Source organism: Thermobia domestica, chromosome 4 (genome assembly GCF_964235325.1).
Source record: "Thermobia domestica chromosome 4, izTheDome1.hap1.1, whole genome shotgun sequence".
NCBI lineage: Eukaryota > Metazoa > Arthropoda > Insecta > Zygentoma > Lepismatidae > Thermobia > Thermobia domestica.
Genome location: NC_137457.1, coordinates 40,817,465 through 40,839,118, shown reverse-complemented (window position 1 = coordinate 40,839,118; position 21,654 = coordinate 40,817,465). Strand labels below are relative to the sequence as shown.

General features: G+C 31.9%; 1 protein-coding gene across 2 annotated transcripts in view; it reads left to right on the top strand.

Annotated features, from left to right (window-relative positions):
* The window catches only part of LOC145683302 (brachyurin-like), a 365,263-nt gene that overhangs the window by 306,214 nt on the left and 37,395 nt on the right, over window positions 1-21,654 (top strand). For both annotated transcript variants that reach the window (XM_081754664.1, XM_081754662.1), the window contains exon 7: window positions 2,188-2,411. In XM_081754664.1, coding sequence (XP_081610790.1) covers window positions 2,188-2,411 — 224 coding nt within the window. The remainder of the gene's footprint in view (window positions 1-2,187; window positions 2,412-21,654) is intronic.

The window sequence follows — 21,654 nt, the reverse complement described above, 5'->3', positions numbered from 1 at the left end:
GCATATTTATGGTTCTGGTTCGATTCTTAGTGAAAGAGCATTAAATATTTCAGGACATTAAATTATGTCGTTCCTTTCTGTCGTGAAACGAAGTGCTATATACGTGAAATTCTTTTTTTCATGCGAGGTTTAATTAAACTCAAAGGTCATGAAGTACAGGTCTTGCGTTTGATTCCCGTGCCTTGGTTCGATCCTCGATGAGAAAGAATTACACACTTTAAGGCATGAAGTTAATTCGATCCTTTCTGTCGTGAAAACGAAGTGCTATATACCTGAAATTCTTTTTTTTCATGCAAGGATTAATTCAAATATAAATCGTGTAGTAGTGGTCTTCCATTCGATTCCGGTGAGAGAACTTTCAAAATAAAAGCGTATTTAGGGCTCAGGTTCGACTCTCGGTGAGAAAGCATTGAATATTTTTAGACATTAAGTTAATTCGTTCCTTTCTATCGTGAAAGCGAAGTTCTATATACGTAAAATTCTCGTGAAGTAGTGGTCTTGCGTTCGATTCCGGTGAGAGAACTTTCAAAATAAAAAAGTATTTAGGGCTTAGGTTCGACTCTCGGTGAGAAAGCATTGAATATTTTTAGATACTAAGTTAATTCGTTCCTTTCTGTTTTAATATCATTTTTGGTCCGAGTTCGATTCTCGATGATAGAGAGAAAGAGAGAGAAAGGGAGCATTGAACACTTGAAAGCATTATAGTGCTTCGAAATGAAGAGCTTCGAAAAATGTATATCATATGCTGCGCTAAAATCAATACTTAAAATTCTTTTTTTTTCATGCAAGGATTAATTGAACTCTAAATCGTGAAGTACTGGTCTTGCGTTCGATTCCGATGAGAGAACTTTCAAAATGAAAACATATTTTGTCTTCAGGTTCGATTCTCGATGAGAAAGCATTGAATATTTTAAGACATTAAGCATGCACTTCGGTTTCCCAGGAGGAACGAGTCGGCGAAAGACGTAGACCAATCAAATTGGAGTGCTTCGATCACTGAATATCAAAGGATTGGGGGTAGAGGTCTACCCTATGCTATACAAAATAGCTATTCAATACATTACAAAAAGACGAAAATCAATTAATCAATTGGGAAGCTTCGAACGTGATATTCAATCAATTGGGAAGCTTCGATCGTGATAACTGATAGGACTCTCATCAAGATCTGATAGCCGTCCAAGATTATGAGCATCCAAGACTATGAGCATAGCAACACCCGGTTCCCACAACAAACATAACGAAAAGACGAAAATCAATCAATCAATTGGGAAGCTTCGATCATGATAACTGAAAGGACTCTCATCGAGATCCGATAGCCCTTCAAGAGTATGAGCATAGCAACAACGACGGCCGTTTACGTTCTTCGCAGGAGGGAGTGGAGGGTTTTGGGGGTTCAAATCACTAGCCAATACACGACAGGAACATGAAAAAGGCATGTTTTATTTTGTTTCTACATCTGGTAGGCATCCAAGAGTATGAGTATAGGAACAAACATTTTCCCACGGATCCTGTGGTAGCCGTGAAAGGCTAAAGGCTTGTCAAAACTTGTCTTCCAATTGCAGGAAATGATATCAAATTCTAAGAACGGGAGGGATCAAATTTCAGCTATCCAGCCTCCATTCTACTACCATTGGACTCACTGTTAAGAAGTTAAATTACTATACTGTTTGATATACTTGTGTTTTAGCGATAAAGAAAGGACAATATTTTTTTCTGAAGAAAGTTTTAGTCGATGTAACTAGCTAGTTACTCTTCATGTTTCCAGCTTCGCCTGTTCATAGTCGTCACGATAATCCCCAAATTTATAAAGACTGAATTGATCAAGAACCACACGAAAAGTAGTATTCAGTTTTTTTCTATATTATTCCGTAAAATGGTTTAATGGTAATATTGTGAATAAACTTTGCCCAACTCAAATGTCCCAGGGACTTTTGTTTGTTATTTCACCAGTGTCATAAAAGCATGAAGTCCTTATGACATTTTTGATAACGCGTGTAATGTGTATGAAAATTATTGAATGCTCACCAGACGCATTATTAATAACAAGATTAATAGTCGAAACAATTCTTATTCTAGTCATTGCAAAATTAATAATACCAAGTTTTCTGTAATACAATCTTATTTCAATTTGTTGCCCCATGAGATTAAATGTTATCTTTTTTAAAGAAATAATTACTGTATTTTAAGGCACAATATGCACTGTTGCTGGCTGGGGCGCTCTAACTATGAACGGCGAATTTCCATTGATTCTACAGAAGGCTAGTATGACAGTCATAGATACTAACATCGTTGCTGAGTTACTTGACATCATTGCTAAGATATTTGAAACAATTGATCCAGCTGAGAAATTTGATTTCAATTTCGACTATTACCACATATGCCTTTTCCCAACTGGAGGATCATCAGCTGGTGTAAGTATTTCACACTGTATTTATTGATATGTACTCTTGATAAATTTTGGAATGATATAGTTTTCAAATATTTCTAGAAGTAATTAATGAATAATCTTGTGATGAATCTAAAGAATTATAGGTCTTTATGAATACAATTCGAAAGTCAAACGATAACACAAAATTTAAAGCTATGTACCTAATATAAGTTTCTCTAAACGGTACGTGTTTTCTGCCGAAACCTTTGCCATCAATGTATTACTTTTTTGGGTTAGCTGGAATTGTCACTGCTTCGTCTTCGAAATCTAGATTGAATATATATTTCTTACTCTTCATCTGCGCGATGAAAAATTGCTGTATACAAATTTAGAGGCTGAAAGAATTGCACAAAAAAGAAAAAGAATTGGCCGGAAAGAAATTGATGCTGTTGACCAAGCTCTTCATAGGTATGCTTTTACTTGGCGGTCTTGGGAAAAACTAGAATGCACAATCAATGAAATATTTATTAATGGACATTCAAACGCAACGTGCAGGAAAATGTCTGTAAATTCTTTCCTGAATGTATATCGTATTTTACGGTTTGATATGTACTGATACGTACTCCAAGTACCACATCACAGACAGATGCCCTTGCAAGTTTTGTATTTACACACAATACATTTACAGTGTGTTTATATTCTATACATTTACAATAGAATTATATATAAAAAATGTACGACTTCTGTAACACAAGAGGTGAATTTTGTAATTGATGATCAATTAGTGTATTCTAGGAATAAATTACAGATCTTCTAATTCTTGACACAAAAGCCTGAAAATAGCATATTTTTTAAGTAATATGCTTCTAATTATAACGTCCTTAAAAAGAAATAACACAAAGGCAGCTAACAAGGCTGATGACAACAGTAATTTTTCCCTAAATGTCGCCTTGCAACATACTAGTATTTTGAAATATTCAACAGGGAGAAATGTGGAAAATTTTCAAGTTTGGGTCTGGCTGACCAGTTGCTAGGTAGCAACATTTATTTTGAGAGAGCAATGAGAAGTTAATATTGTTTTTAACAACTTTTGTTAAACACAACACTGAAAAGTATTTTAGAGAAGAAACTTAACTAAATATAGCTTTATAGTATTGATCTATATAATTACTTATATTACTTCTTCGTATAAAATTCCTAAACTTTATTAAAAATTAAGTTAAATAGAATTTCTGCGCATAGGCTTGTATCGTATCTAACCACACAAACTTACATCTAAAGCTATACCTACTTATCACCTATCATAAAACGAACACCAGTGCAGGGTGTTCATTTCGTCTTTGAAAACATCGTTTATCATCTATACGATTTAATGCTAACTTACTTATTACTATACTAAATATATCATGCTTATAATTTATAATCAAACTCATTGTTCATCCGCTGATTGAAAAAAGCTCGTGTAATCGTTGAGTGTAAGTTCTTTATATATATCACTTCTGTTAAGAATCTTCGGTTTTTACAACATTACTTCTTATCGAACTTGCATTTAAAGTTTTTGTCTATTACATCCATTTGAGGTGGTTTTATAGAGTACACATTATTTTTTAAACCTTCAAAGTTCTATAAATGTGTCTTTAACTTCATCCTTTATCTTACCAAGTATTTTCTTATTTATCTCTGGTATCTTGTATGTATAATCTTGAGAGTAATCACTTGTGTCGAAGGAAAAAACATAATCCTTTAAGTCATAGCACACATGATTCGTTTGAATATTATAAATATATCTATCTCTATTACCATTTTCTATTTTATCATTATATTTTGGTTTCATCATATTATAATGGAAGTTGTACAATTAATATATTGATAGGTCTAAGATACTCATTCCAACATATGTGTCTTTATTAAAAGTCAATATTATTGCATATAGATTCTCTGTATAAAAATTCTTTTAAAATTCGGTTGAGCAATTAATTTTCCCACTCTTAGTGGATCACATTCTATTTTAACAAACTTATACATTCTTACCATAGTTTCCATTCTTTTCCCGAATGTTATTCATTAGGCTATATAAGTCTCACTCAAAATCATTTGTTGTTTTAGTTTTCATCAGTGTGTTTAAATTTATATAACACTAGTCGGCATGAGAATCCTTCCACGAGAGTCAAAGGGTGTAGCGGATAATGTCGAGAACTGGATTTAGAATATCTTACCGAGAAAGTTCCAGCACGTAACTTTTTTTTTTGGCGGGGTGCTGTTACCATAATTGACAGAAAAATCGTATTTTTCGTATCTAATATATTTTTTTCGTGTTTGGATTAATAATTCTGATTTTTTACGAGGGTGAAAGGGTGTACCCGCTAGATTTCAAGAAGCTGATTACTTATATCTCATAGAGAAAGTTACGCACGTAAGGCTTTTTTCTGGCAGGGTGCTGTTTCCATAGTTGACAGAAAAATTTAATATGTGTTTTCCGTATTTGGAGTGCATAATTCTGAATTTTTAGAAGGATGAAATGGTGTACCGGATATATTTCGAGACGCTGATTAAGAATATCTTAACGAGAAAGTTCCAGCACGTAACGTTTTTCTTTTTGGCGGGGATGCTGTTTCCATAATTGACAGAAAAATCGTATTTTTCGTATTTAATATGTATTTTCCATGTTTGGGGTGCATAATTCTGAATTTTTGCGAGGTTGAAAGGGTGTACCGCATAGATATCGAGAAGCTGATTACTAATATCTCATCGAGAACGTTCCAGCACGTAAAGTTTTTTCTGGCGATGCGCTATTTCCATTATTGACAGAAAAATCTATTTTTCTTTTTTAATATGTGATTTCCGTGTTTGAAGTGCATAATTCTGAATTTTTACCTTAATTCAAGAACTGTTACTAGGCTATATCCCAAAAATTTTTTTCTCTAGCTTACGATCCCTGGAAACGTACCCCCTCCCTTAGGGTTGCAAAGATTTGTTATTGTTCCACACTGCATACACTGAGACCTAGGAGTTATTGACGGAGAAAGGTTTCGTAATCAACTTGCGATCATTCATCGGATCCCTTTTGTGTAGACGACAAACAAAATATTTAAAATAAAGGCATCAACAAATACACCACGTTGTCGCGTGAAACAAATATTTCAGTTTCGAGTTCATCTTCTTGTTAGAAGATGGTGTTATGCTGTGTCTGTGTACACCGTAGGTGAAAAATATTTCTGGGTGAAATATTGACGTTTGTGTTAAACGAACATGCCGAGAGCTCGCAACAATTTGACAGATTCATTCAGCTACATATGTGGGGAAGTAATTTTACCCACTCATTATACCTAAAAAAAATTACAGTTACCTTTCCTCTTAGAGAACAAGGTTTACTGTAAACCTAAACTGTACTTATCCTATTGAAACTTTCTATAGTGCGTTGTCTAAGGCAAAGACGAGGCATTCAGACACGGGTTCGTTTGTTCCGATGTGGCCAACAAGAGGGAAATAATAAACACACAACAGGTATTTTTGCAAAATTTCCCCCTAAAATGTGGAATTAAAATTTTCTGTAGCTGGCGTCACTGCTACGAAACAGACTCAATCTATCTCAAATTAAAAACTGGTACACCACTAATATATCCTACAGCTATGATGGCCATGTTTATGGAACACATCTTCTAATTACCATAAATGTATTACGGTAAACAGAAAGGCAGGGTAAACCAGAAAAAAACTTTCAGTTTTACGTCCCACGCTTATGCCGGTTAGGCTAAAGGAAACGGTGATGATGAGAAATGAACGAAATGGTGGAATGAAGAAAGTGGGAGTAAACGGGAGAGCCACGAGAAAACCCACCTGCACGGTGTTTTTGCACCACAAAGTCCACACGGAGCGAGTTGGGTTCGAACCACGGACCCCAATCACAGGAGGGGAAAGACAGGATCCATCCGAGGTGTCTACCGTGTAAGTCTTAAGGATGTTTCCCTTCAAGGAAGGAAGCTACAGAGAAAAAGAAGTAAAGGACATTCGAAATTCTAAAATTTTCGGATTTTTTACTGTGGTGAAATTTAAGAAGGAAATTCGACAGCCAGAAGAAAAATAAATTAGTATGATAAACTATGGTCCAACCATTTTTTGCAAAAATAATGTCCCGATATCTTAATTAGTGTCCACACAGGAGCGGATTAAAAAAGTGACACACCTTTGTGTGCCACTTTGGCGACGTGGGTCCGAAATGATTACGAGCGTATATTTTATTACATTTTTTGACTTGTAACTCGTGTTGATGTTGCTCAGTGGTAGAGCGTTCACCTCTGGTGCTTGGGGTCCCGGGTTCGATCCCAGCCTCCGCCAAGTGAACTTTGTGGTGAACAAACACCGTGCTCGTGGGTTTTCTCGGGGTTCTCCCGTTTCCTCCCACTTTCTTCATTCCACCATTTCACTCATCTCTCATTATCACCGTCTCCTTTAGCCCAACCGGCATAACCGTGGGACGTAAAACTTAAAGATTTCATTTCATTTTTCGTGTTGATGTAGTAGTTATAGTCTCCACTAATGATATTATCGTTGTTGTAAACAACAACTTTTGAAGTAAAATTTTCTCTTCTTTTTACATCTTAGTTCCAATACTATTGGTAAGAAATGCAGGGTGTTTCAAAATGGATACCAATGTTTTATTATTGCTAGTACTTACTTCATTTTACGCAAAATTATAAACAATACATCAAGTAAGAGAGCACCTGAAACAGTCTTTGCTACATGTGCTAATGTGAGATTATTCGTCACACGAACAGATCTAGTCGATAGGCCAGAAAGACTCATAAATTTTCCGAAATACGGCACAAAACAGAATCAATTTAGGGGAGTCTGGTTTCAGCTGTATCAACTCCTGAGGATTTGCTGACCGCCAGATGCGACCACTATGAGTGTTCACATTAGCTCTTAGGTGAAATGTTGATTTATTACTGAAGATTACAGATCCAGAAAATCTTTGTTATACAGCAATATTTCATTTGCGAAATTGGCACGTAAACCGTTATCTGTAGTCTTTAGACCTGCAGCAACTGCAAACAATAGGGACGTAGTTGCAAGCGTCTCCTTAATACTCTTCACACAGATGGTTGCACTGTAACTATAGATTCAGTCTTTACTGAAACACAAAAAGCTTTCTGCTCTCTAGTTTCCATCTTTGAACTACTAGCAGTTTCTAACGGCAAACAAAGGCAACAGAGAATGTGCGTACAGAACTGTTTGAGCTGCTCTTTCATTTGATAATATTTATAATTGTAAGTTAATTGTAATAGATTCTACGAAGGTTCAAAACCCTAATATTCATTTTGAAACACACAGCATTGCTTAAAATTGTGTCATCCAATATCCAGGTATTGTATGTACACATCAGGGCTGGCCCTAGAGACTTTTCCGCCCAGTGCAATGGCATCATTTGCGGCCTTCCCCTTTCTGCAGAAAGAACAAATCTTAAAAGTCACGATTTTAAGTATGCTATTCCTGCACGAAGAGCGAAGGGGAGAAAAAAATGCATTCGCACTCAGAAAGGCTTAAATACTACAAATACAATCTCGTGTCTGTTTTTTCTTTAAATAATAATCTATTATGTTAGTGAAGATAAAGCAAACATCTAAAAAATGGTGACCTTTTTTTTTATAGAATATCGAGCTTCAATCTCAATATATAAATTTGCAATTAAATTGCAAGTAGCTTTTTATCTTTATTTCTTGATTTTACTTCTACATCTGTTATTTTTTGTTAAAAATCTTGTTTTCACCTTCATTGATAATGAACTTATTTGTGACAAAGAAAATACTTGTTATCTCATCAGAACTGTGATAACTAACTAAATGGAGGAGGTGTTCGAGAATTTAGTTCTTGCATTTGACAACAATCAAGAAATTTGTGCTGGGATTTATTTAACCATTTGCTTTAGCATTGTCCATGTGACCTTAAACTAATGCGACCTAAACATAAATTTATTAATGTAGTATTCAAATAGGAGGTCAGCTTAGTAAGTGTAACTACCATAATCATGAAGTCTGTTTCCAACAAGAAATATTTAATTTAAATAATATACTTATGACAGATTTTGTCGAACCTTCGAAACTCGGCGCTCCATGCAAATGCACGTTTTGCACATATGGTAGAGCTCTGCATATCATATATAGCTAGTCGACAAATTATTTATATATGATATTTAGAAATATACTAGTAGGCGAACTAGTATTTGTTTTTATCTATAGACAAGTTATTTGGGTTTTATACTGTTCGTGACATTATTTTCGTACTTATGACAACCCTATTTTCAAAAAAAAGAAAAAAATATACATTTCTACTTTTATTTCTTGGTTGATATTGATGAAAACTGCTGAAACCCGAATTGTTAGTAAATATGCTACTAATATTAATTATAAAATATTTGTAGCGTATCAGCATCTAGCGTTTAATTTATGTTTCATTTTACTGTAGTTATACCTACATAAAAATATTTCATACTTAAATAGACGTAACATGCTTTACAAATCACTATTTGAAAAAAGAAATATGTAAAAAAAACGAGAGGCAATGCTTTTTTCCTAAAAAAACGTACATTTCTGAAAAAAAATACGAACGTTTTTTTCTATGTACAACCGTATTTATAAGTCATTTATTCTCTCGGTACATTTGATGCTGATTCTTTTAAACTACATGTTCATATATCAAATGACTATATGAATTTATATTTGATCAAATGACTATATGATTTTCTTTATTATTGTCTACTTTGCAGTAGGAACAATGTGCACATTATTTGATTTCTTTTTCTATATAAGTTTTAAATGTAATTCGTTATTTTATTTATATATATTCGATATTTGCTTAGCTTCTTTCTTCAGAATTCTTATCAACTTTTTAGCCACATATTTACCTCTATACTCAGCAGTACCAGTTTTACTTCCATCATTTTTTACAATATAATAACAGAATCTGAATGGCTTATGCGGTTGACATTTCTTCGTACATGATTCTTTTCCTCAATGACATTCCTCACAAACATAATTTTATACAAAATCAACATAAATCACAAATGACATTTTCATCGTATATTGGTAGTTTTGAAACTATGCTTGCTTATCATTTGCTTGCGTTTCAATTTCAAGAACCTCCTAAATAGAGCAATTTTTCCTGTGTGTATCTAATGAATTTTGTGAGTAAAAGTATAATTAACAACAACCACATAAATATTTTCGTTCACTCCATTTAGTAACTTGACTGCTAGCTCATCTACTTAAAACTTTAATCCAACAATATTGCGATTTATTCATTTCTTTTATATATAATAAAGTGATATGGATGTCTTATTATTTCGCGCCTGATTTTATACGTACACCATATACTTTTCGTTGTATATATATATATATAGTTAATGTATATAGTATATACCAAGGCTTCTTTCAATTTTTGGAACATCATTTAGATTTACTGAAAAATCAATAGCTTTTTCTTGTAAATCTATAAAACATGGTTATGTTTTTTTATGATGATTGCGGGTCTTTTTAATTTCATATGTAGTTCTGTATAAGATGATCCTCTATATGGTGCATATCTATTAACAGCAAATTCTCAATAGTTAATATCCACAAGAGCCCTTCCAGAACCTCTACCATGTACGTCGTCCATTCTTGTTTTTAATATTTTTCAGCATTAGTTACGAATTATTTAGAATGGTTAATTGTAATACTTCATTCTTGTTAGTGTTTAAGTAAAAGTTCTGAATTTCTTCTCCTTTCTTATATTGGCAATTTATTAATATATAAACTTTTAACGAGCCATGTTTTTGTAAACGATATTTAGTATATTTATTTCTAAATACAAAATATTATACGTTTCAAAAAAAATAATTTACTGCGTCATATAAGGTCTGCCGTATCTCATCATTTTATATGATCTTTCCACTGCATTATATATCTCTTCTAATATTATCGTCAGTATCTATTTCATTATATTGTTTTTCTAATATATCGTCATCATACTTTTCATTGCTATAAACTCTGCCTTCTCCTTACATACCGCTACTTCCTCTTAAAAACATTCTGCACATAGGACAAAAATTATTTTCACTTAAGCAATTAACTATACATATAACACAAAATGTATGGTTACAGCTAGTTTTTAAAATTATGATTTTGACTGTTTTCATATCTGGCATTCAGTTTTACTCTTTACTGATTCTAAACCGCTTGCTATTAGTATTAATTTATTTTTAAAAGATTTACATAAATGTTTGTTTGTTTTTACGAATCAAAATATATTTATTTTCTTTTTAATTTTCATTTTCAAGTCCTGAGAAAGCTTTCCACCATAATAGTATATTAGCGAATTTAAATTTATACATTTGTGTGGATATTTAAGAATGAACTTTTCTCTCTTACACAGCAATGTACCATTTGACCATTTAACATTAGCTTTGTATTTTCCTCTTATAGGTTCACCCAACAAACTTGAAATATTTTCCCAACTTATAAAATCACCAAAAATTATTTATTAAGAATTCTGGTTCATATCCTTTAAGTCAGCAACATCTTGAAACCAAATTCCAATTTAATTTGCCTTTAAACGTTTCTAAAAGTGACGTTTTAAACTACTTGTACTGAATTGTATTCCCGTTAAATAAATCTTTAAAATCATTAAGAAATTCAATAAATATGCGTTTAACATGTCAAAATGCATATTGAGAACAATTAATGCGTGATATTGCATAGTCTTTAAATTCTAATACAAATTACTGTGTAATGTGAGAATATTTCCTACAGGATTTCGAATTGTTTTCACATAGTATTGTCCACTTTAATTTTTCTATTTATTTCCTTATGATGTAACAAAATACTAATGATACATTACCGGTTATTACTTCCAATTTATATGGTTATTAAATCTTTTATGAAGGAAAATGTAAGTGGACATTGTTATGAAATGCGTGTTAAATTTACTTTTTCTCTAAAGTAATAAGGAAACTCATTAGAAGTTCTCTTTTATTTAGAGATATGTTCCCACGCTTTAATGTCTGATTCATTAAGCACTTCAATGAGAGTATCTCTACAGATAGGGCAACCACAATATTCTAGGATGTATTTCGGATCTGATTTAATAATCATATCTCTCCTATTACCTGTATTTTCGGTATCACTTTCATGTTGTTTGATGAGTTCAATAAGGTTTGCTTTCCTTAGTCGGGAATTGCCTTTTATTCTAGTTTCCTTGCATTTATTTCTTAATTCTACTAAAGTATATCTATTAATCATATGTATTACATAAATATAAAAAACAGGTAAATTTCATTTTAAATATAAAACTTTCATGGGTTATCCCTTTAGTTTTGGTTTCTGAGAAGTCGAATATAAATCTGATAGAAACTTGTGTAGATGCAAAGGTAATCATCTTCGTCACCATTAATAAAAATAGTGTGGTTATGTACCGAAAGAGAGACTTGAACACAGACTCTTTAGTTTCTCATATGTTTTATGATTATTTACTTACATAACAATAATGTGCTTTTTGTATCTAATCCCGATTTGGGGAGACAAATTTTCTTTTATAATCGGATTGTGTAATTAAGAGGTAATTGTTTTCGTTACCCTGAAAATTCTAAGGTAAATTTCACGATCGTTGGTAAAAATAGAATAGAAGGGTTGGCTCCGGTATGGCCCCCGAGCTTCTCAAATGATTTACGATTTTCTCTCTTAGAACAGGTGTTGTTCTATAGCGCATTCACTGTGAAGCTACATCAGATTACACCAAGTGAATCGAAACTTCCAGAAATTCTTTCGGTTTCCTTATTACACTATATAACTACTTCAATCACTACGGAGTGATATTTTATTAAAACTAATGTGCAAATGCTGAAATTTTTAAGAAGAGTTTTAACATAGGGATTATAATTTAAAAAATCTAACCATTGTGTTATCTTCAAATAATTTGAAAATAGATCATATTTTCGACGTTCTTTTGTTAATTACCACCAAAACTTTACCGTGATGTCTACTATCTAAAACACCTAATAAATCTTGAAAATATTTTTCCAAACTATCCTCTTGCTATATCTATCTTAATACCAGTTTTAATTAAATAAGAATACCCAGGTTTTATTCTTACAGTTTTGGAACAATAGAGATCATAACAAGCAGAATCCATTATCACAACTATAGGAACAACACTATATTCAATTAAAGAACCAAATTTGAAAGACATAATACGAGATTCACTTCTATGAGACAATTCATAAAAAATACATTTTTATTAGTGTCATGAAAAAAAAATAAATTGATTTTAACTGATAAACGTAGTATCTAAGTCTATATTAGAAGTGCGTCTCTAACATAATCTTTTTAGTTCTTCAAATATTTTACGATTCTTTTCTAATTGCTCGTGTTTACGTATTCTAGATTTTCTACACGACACGTTACCCTCAAGATCTTTTTATGGATGTAACTGCATATAAAGACAATTCATATAAAACTACAATGTTATGTATATCAATCCAAGTACTATGTCAGTAATTAAATCCTGCCCATTTAACATATATGTTATTACTTTTCTTTCGTAAAACTCTTTTTCAATAAGATATTAATCTTTATATTAGTTCTTAATATTTCTTTTTCCTACAAACTTCCTTGTACATCCTCATTTTTTAAATTTTGTATTCTATATGATGGTGAATTAAATGGAATAATCTCTTTTAAAAATACTTCTATATACCAGATAGATGTATATCCTTTCTCAAACAAACTTTTTAGATTTACTTATACGAACATAATCATCAGTATTATATTTAGATTTAACACGCTCATGTTAACATATTCTTATACAACTTCGAGTTCCTCCGTGGTTAAGCGGTTAGGATACGCGGATTTAACGTAGGAGGCCCGGGTTCGTTTCCCGTAGGGAGCTCATGTGGTTCGGATACCACGTTAATCAGTAGGTCCACGTCTTATTTAGCCTCGCTGATGTACGGGACATTAAACTCAAACTCGACTCAACTCTTATACACTTTCTAAAATATTATTTCCTCATTCTTTTCATTAACTTCTTCAACCTTTATACTCATTGATCAATGTACTTTACTACTATACTCGCTAATTATTGTTGGCAATATCTCCATCCATTTATAATTTCCTTGCGCAGTAAACGTCTTCCACATGTTTAGATTAGCAACTTTCAACGATGGAAGCACTTTTACCACTACTTGCAGTGTCACGATTATTAATATATTTCTTTCAACTCTTTAAAATCTTTGTTATAAAATTATTTTCCTTCATCTTCTTATAAGTAACTAGGTTTCCTAATTCTTAATATTGATTCAAATGCTTGTATAACTCTTCCCCCTCTTATTTTTCATAGGAACAGCAAACGAACATTTCGAAATCACATTAATAACCGTTAGTAAATACTTATATCATTTGTTTAATTTGAAGACAACTTTTAATAGTCCACTCTTCATTTCTACAAGATCAGCTTCCCCAAAATCATCTACACGTTTAGTAACAACATTACCCAAGGATAGTTTCTTTCAATCAGACTTGTTAATTCCTTCTATAATGTCTTCTCTAACATGATTACCTTCTAATTATCAAACTTTCTTTTTAACGAAATGAGTTTTATTATTACCACGTGCACTACATATTCTTTTCTACATAAAATATATTTTCGTTCTTTGCTCGGTTTATTCAAATAGTAACTTTCTTTGTATCTGTTGATTTATTGTACTTAACCTAATTATATCACTATCATTACTTTTCGTTACAAAGAAAGTTTTTGTTATTTTCTATGTACATGCTAATAAATAAGAAATGTCCTCTTGGAAAGCCAAATTTGTATCAGCTTGAAACATAATTACATCACCCCTTTAGATGTCTAAAGAGAACATTTCTAAGAGAGTATTGTCGTAAATATATTTAGAATGTATCTTTCAAGATCTAATTCCATGTGTGTAATTTTTCCATTACGAAGATATTTGTGACTATTAAGCAGACTCAAATTCAGAAAATTGGATCTTTAATACTTTTCGTTCTCAATCGAAATAAACAATTTATAGTTTGTTTTTTCATAATAAACATATTTGTTTCTTTGTTTGATATTTTGAAATCTACGTATCTAACAAATTTATCTATATCATGCTTTTAAACAACGTTCTCTAACTCTCAAAACATTTCCGCTTTGCATTTATTTTATTCTAATACAGGAACATTTACACTAAACAAAAGAACTCCATTTTCCTTAGTCTTTTTTTCATTTCTTGTATATATTCTTCTCTAAAGCATCAATATCATTTTTCTTTTATTATATGCCTTCTAATGTTTCAACATTTTAAAATTTGTTTCTTTCACTCCTAAATTGACTATATTGATTCAAGCTGATTGAAAGTGATTACATCTTTTGATCCCCTACACTAGCTACATTAACAAATCTATTGATTTTGAAACTAACGAATATTGTATAATCCGAGGGAAACATTTTGTCTAATTGACATTTCCTAACGTTTAAATAATATATATAAATGTTATTACTTTTATATTTATCCAATTCTTCTTTTAAAAACATCATCTGAGTTCTGTTCACTAATGTTCCTATCAATAGCACTACTAGAAATGTTCATTATTTATTATATAGAAAATGGTCATTTCCAACCTAACTTCTTGAAACAAACTTTCAATATAATATGGCTCCTTTGTCGAATTTTTAAAGTCATATCATGTTTTCTTATACCATGTTTTCTTAATGGGCAATACGAAACATACTTCACATTTGTAAACACGCTTCGTTTAACAAAACAAAGTTGGCAGAAAGTTGTAATATAATTTGCGAAATTCATATACATGTCAATATTTCATGTTATAAATTTATTGGTGGTTTTACTGTCAAGCCAAAGTGTATTAAATAAACATCATCTTAATATTTTGGGTATTCATGTTTCTTTAATACTTGTAATATATCTTGCACTGAGATTTGATCTTTCGCTATATTTTAATATACTTTGTGTAACATCGTAAACATCTGTTTCGCATAACTCTATATTGTAATGCTTTTAAACGCGACAATTGTAACTTAAATCTTTATATAGTATTATAACATGGTTTTGTTATACCAGCACTATAAAAGCACTTGTTCTTTCATCTCTATAGTTGGAGTCATTATGATTTAATATTAGGTATATTTGCAAGTGTGCAAAGGTAAATATGGGATAAAACTTCTCCAAATCTTGACCTGTGTACAAAAACCTTGGAATAAATATTTTCCATAAATAATGAAGATAATAATATTATTTTTATAATCTAAATCTAATTCAGTAACACACTCATAATACTTAAAATACTTATACCTATAATAGCTATTAAGTTCGTGTTCATGTTTTTCAAAATAATCTTTACTTCTAATATGTAGAAATTAAATATTTTTGAAACAAATCATTTATGAAGTTTATTCATAAAACATTAAGAATATTTTTCATTCATTTATTATATGCACTACATTGCTAAAGAACATCCATCACTTAATAATGTGATAACCTTAATGCATAAATACCGCAAATAACGGAATAAAAATCTTTTATTCGGTCGTCATTATAAAATAGATATTGATTTTCAAAATATTGTATTAACGGTTTAGGCAGTACTCGTTCGCAAGAATTTAACACGTACTTAACGTCTTTGCCTTCCTAATAACATATCCACTGTGTAACAATATTTTCAGATTTTTCTAAATTAACAAAACAAATTACTTTCTTTAGGCGTTGTAGGTATTTCGTTACTCACAAACACTCCTCGAAAGTGCTTTTTCTTTAATGCTTTCACCAGCATCTCAATTTCAAAATTGGTTAATGGTTTTAGTTTCTGCTGCTGATTCTCCTGCTAAAGAACCTAAAGCTCCAACTGCTGCGAACATATTTGGTATTGTTAAAATAAATATACCAATATGTTCTTAAGGTGGGTTTATATTTTTTTTCATTTGTGCAGTAGTCAGAGTTAAATTCAAATCTTTTTCTTCTTTTTTTCTTCCTAGCTTTAAACGTACTTGTTTCTTGGTTAATGTATGATCAATCTTGAAATTCTCAAGTTCATTTTGAGGAATACTAAGCGTAAAACTTTAATTGAACACATGATACTATGAATTTAAAAGAAAATCTTCGTTTATGAAAGTATTGTTGTTATTACTCGACCAAAATAATTTAAGGTGTCATTGTCATCTCTTAATTTTATTTCAAATTTATCAATCTTCTTTCTAAAGAAAGTAAAGGAAAAATCAAGGAAAAGGAAACATAAATATAGGTAGGTTCATATCTAATACTATGTTTAAATTCAGCATTTGTTTTAAATCTTGCTATTACTCCTGTTCCTTTATGATAATAATCAACACCTTTAACAATCATGCCATCAGCGACAAAGCAGTAAACGTTAACTTTGTCAAAGGAATGAATCTTCGGTAATTTACTTCCAATATATGTATCGCTAATACTGCTCAAATCCAATGACAGTATTTAAATTTCCTATCACAAATTCGCGACCACCTTTTTCTATTTTTACTTTATTGCTTATCTTATCTCTATATTTTGTTAATAGATTGAGACTTTAAATAACCCATAAGGCTCTTTAAACTGTATTGTCCGCCTGGTATAAATAAACGTGTATTACCATAAATATGCAAGGAGTTATCTGTAATATTTGGAGATAAATAAGTGCTACAACATTAAGCTAGTAATATAAACTAGTAACTAGTAGTATAGTTTAAAATCGCTATTACTGTTACTAATTCGTAATATAGATTTTTTTTTAAATAGAAGTATTGCTAGTTAACTTGAACACCGTAGCCATTTATTGTAAAATAAATGAATGAGTTTGATTTGGCTAAAGATATACCAAGAGAAACACTAATCAAATTAATAGAAGATATCATTCGTAAATCATAATATAACTTTCAAGAACGAAAAGAAGAAATTGCGTTATTTTAACCGCTTGCCTTATTAACCCGAGTATACTCGGAATCCTGTAATGTACAATATATTATTAACCCGAGTTTATTCTTAGGATGTGTAATAAAAGTTTGCATTTTTCTGCTACAGAGTTAACTCGGATACTAATATTAATGTTTAGGTTAAAGAATTTATGACGTCATAGCACCATCAATTATATATTTTGTTTCAAGCGTTTTAGTGGCATCAAGTGTACAAACCGAAAGGAAAATAAAAAATGTGTAAAATAGATAAAATCTTTGTGACTAAAATATGTAAGGCAAGTGGTTAAATATGCGTAATATAACATAATCACTTTATCCATATCTCTACACCTTTTTTTATTAATGTATTTATCCCTGTGAAGGTTTATTCAATTATAAAACGATCTTTAGCTACAGGTAGTGCAATTATTAGAGCGTTGCTTTCTAACTTAATATTAGTAAGGAGAAGGGAGGATCAATATAAGAATATTTTAAACTGTATTGTGAAGTATCTGTCTATTGGAAATGAAGTGACTGTGTATTTGATATAAAGAGACATGAACTTTTGAAAACTTCAAAGAAAACTTTGTTTAGAAGTGTACATTCTCAGACACATGTTGTAAATGCACATTTGTTAAATAAACTCGACTAGCTTCCTTCTTTCCTTTCCGCGTACCTTCGAGCACAGCCTGATACTTCCCGATTAGGTCATCATTCTTGAATTGATCAAAACCACGAGGAACAGAACAACAGGGGGTATTCAACACACGATTGGGACAGGTGCAGGATCATCGGAGAGAAGCGGATCCCACCATTGGAGGACCACCGACTCCACAAGACAAAGAGTACCATTCTGACGGTTCATCGCCGCAGACACCTTTAAGTTTGTCACCAGAGTAGTAGAATGAAGATGTAGAAGGACATTATCGTAAGACGCTTACCGACGCCCCTTGCAGACCAAAAGGATTAAGATTCAGATGTTGACTGTCTTCAGCTAATCCAGACTTCTCCAGATATTCATCATTCCAGATGACCAGGACGACGCCAGTCTCGATGGATCTATCAGGTTAGTGCTCATTCCTATTCTTTAATTACAACCTTTCTCTTTCTCTCACCCTTTTCCCCTTACTAGTCATTTTTTAAATTAGAAACATTTTAATTTTATTTAAATTCAACCACAATTTTACAGTTAAGTACCGTGTTGTGCATCAGTTCCATCCCCATTTTATTGCATTTATTTATTTCATATTCTGAGCTATAACTGATGACACAGCACCGGCACATGATGGAGATGCTGTGAGGCTTACGCCTTTGTTACGATCCTAAAATTTCGATAAATTAAGATTCTAAATACTCAGTAGATGCTTTAAGATCCCAAATTTTGAGTAATTTGTACTGTATAATTTTAGTTTGTCGAGAGAAATTGAGTAGAGTTACTTTTAGCCCACCCGCCCACCCTCGCTACTTTATTCAGTTGCTCTGTTAGAGTAATTTTTATTTTATTGTTTCTTAATCGAATGATAAGTGGGTGAGAAGAGAAAATTTTGCTAAGTTATTATATTATGTTTTTTTTGTGGTGTTGGATATATATACATAGTAGTGTAAGATATTTATTATAAGTGTGATTTTGAAAATAGATATAATGGAGAATACTAGTGTTATGTCTTCTGCTATAGATCGTTTAGTAGAACCCCCCAAATTTTCCGGCAAATTGAACGAGTCAGTTCAATCATTTTTTAGTCATTTTGAGGATTTTTCTGTCCTTCATAACCTACGTGATGTACAGAAACGTCATTTGTTGCCGTATTGTTTAGAAAATGGGGCTCGTGCTTATCTGCTAGCTTTACAATCAACCGCAGAATATGATAATCTCATGTATGTACAGATTAAGAAGAAATTAATAGACGCTTATGAAGATAACATAGTTTCGCAAGTTTTAGAGCAAGAAATGAGAAATAGGGAGCAGTTAGATTCTGAATCTGTTTTAGATTACATTTTTCATAAGTGGAATTAATACTTGAGTACGATCCGAGGATGCCAGTGACCGAACAAATTAACTTGATAATCGATGGGTTATTGCCTTCATTTTATTCTGTAGTTGTAAGAAAATCGTATAAGTCTGTTATTGAGTTAGCAAAGTCCTTAGGTCTCGAGGAAAGAGTTAATTTTCTTGTCAGCATGCGTAGTCAGCAATTGAAGTCCTTGGCAATAACAAACGAATACAATATACATCCTGTTAGTAAGAATGCTATACAGCAAAAAGAAAAAACTTTAGATGTTAATATTCAGAACGGAAATGAAATTGTAAGTCAGCCTGAAGAAAGAAATAGCTTGATAGCTCAGTTAGACGGTATCAAAGTCCAGTTACAAGATCTCGTGCAATGAACAGCGGCCGCAAAAGTTTCTCACGCACACAAAGGAAAATCTGTGTGTATACAATCTTATGAGCATTTGCGTTTGGAGCGAAGAAATCCCAGTCATGCATCCTCTCCATCCTTTGTTCATTCGTTGTCTCCTGTTTCTGTTAATGCAGTCAATGTAAATGAGATTGTCAAATCGAACAATAGGAATAAAGTAGACAATAATATGTGTAATAATGTTAGAAATAGTAAGCGATATTATGTTCCTATTCAATATGAAGCTGATTTGCCTCATGTTAAAGCATATATTGATAATAAGCATCATTTATTTCTATTGGATTCAGGTAGCACTGTTAGCTTAATTTCTGGTAATAGTTTAAGCAATAAGCATAAAATACTCAAAGGAACGACTTTTATTCGTGGTATCACTGGAAATTCTCAAGGAAGTGATGAAATCGCTTTAGTGAAATTTAAATTAGGAGGACAGTATTTTACGCATCCTTTTAGAGTGTATAATAATTTTCCGTATAATAGCATAATTGGCCAAGATTTTTTAAAAAGTCATCTTGCAATGGTTGATCACAATAAGAATTCTTTTAGTTTTGTTAAATTTTGTATTCCTCCAAGAATTGAATTGCCGCCATACGTTTCTTTTGAAGAAATTTCTAACCATATAGCAAAATTATATAAACCTCAATTTTTAGTGGCTCGCTCTGTTGTTTTGCCTCCTAATTCAAGTGTTCAAGTTACATTGAAAAAAGTAAATGATCTTGCAGGAACTCGCAATTTATTAGTTCCCAATGAGTTAATAGATACGTAGCCAGAAATTTTTGTGTGTAAATCAGTTGTAGACGAAATTCATCCGGTAATATATGTGATTAATCCTACCAAAAGTAAACTTTACTTGAAAAAAGATGTTGTTTTGGGTTCTGCCGAAAATGTTATTAGTGATACCAACTTCAAGAAACAAAATACCACTAATAATAAGGTTCATCATGTTAATGCAGTAGATACGAAATTTTTTCCTGAAGGTTATGATAAATATAGAGTAAATATTAACCCTGAATTGTTGCCACATCAACAGCAGCAATTATATGATTTAGTAGAGGAATTTTATTCTAGTTTTTCTTGGAATGAATTTGATTATGGTTGTGCTAAGGGATATAAACATAAAATTGAATTAGTAGACAATATTCCAGTAAATCGACCCCAATTTTCGATACCATTTCATCTACGGGATGAGATCAAAAAACAAGTAGACATTTTATTGAAAAGTAAGATCATTGAAACTAGTATTAGTCCGTACAATTCTCCGGTAATGCTTGTTAAAAAGAAGAATGGACAGTATAGATTTATACAAGACGCGAGATTTTTGAACAAAAAATGGTTCCTGACAGTTTTCCGGTCCCTCCTATCCAGGATATTTTGACTAATTTGGCAGGACGCAAATATCTATGTTCTAGCGACGTTTTTGGAGCTTTCTTTAATATTCCCCTCACTGAAGAACCTAAACCTATTACAGCTTTTTCGATTCCGGGCGTGGGATCGTACCATTTTAATTTTCTCCCTCAGGGTGTCAAGACATCTACTAGCGGTATGAACAGATTAGTGAAACTCACCTTAGAAGGTCTTCCACAAGATAAAATATTTGCTTATGTTGACGATTATTTTTGGTCCAGTGATAGTTTTGATGAAATCGTGCAGTTAACTCGTATGTTGCTTCAAATAATAAAAGAAATTGGTTTAAAGCTTTCCCCAGAAAAAACAAAATTGGGATATTTTTCATTAGATGTTTTAGGTCACACTGTTAGTAAAGGTTGTTTGTCTATTTCGAAACGAATAAGTAACTCAATCTCTAACTATCAACGTCCCAAAACAAAGAAACAAGTCAAAAGTTTTTTAGGATTGGCTTCTTTTGTTCGTTCGTATTTACCTAATTTTAGTCAATTATCAGAAGCGTTACTTTCT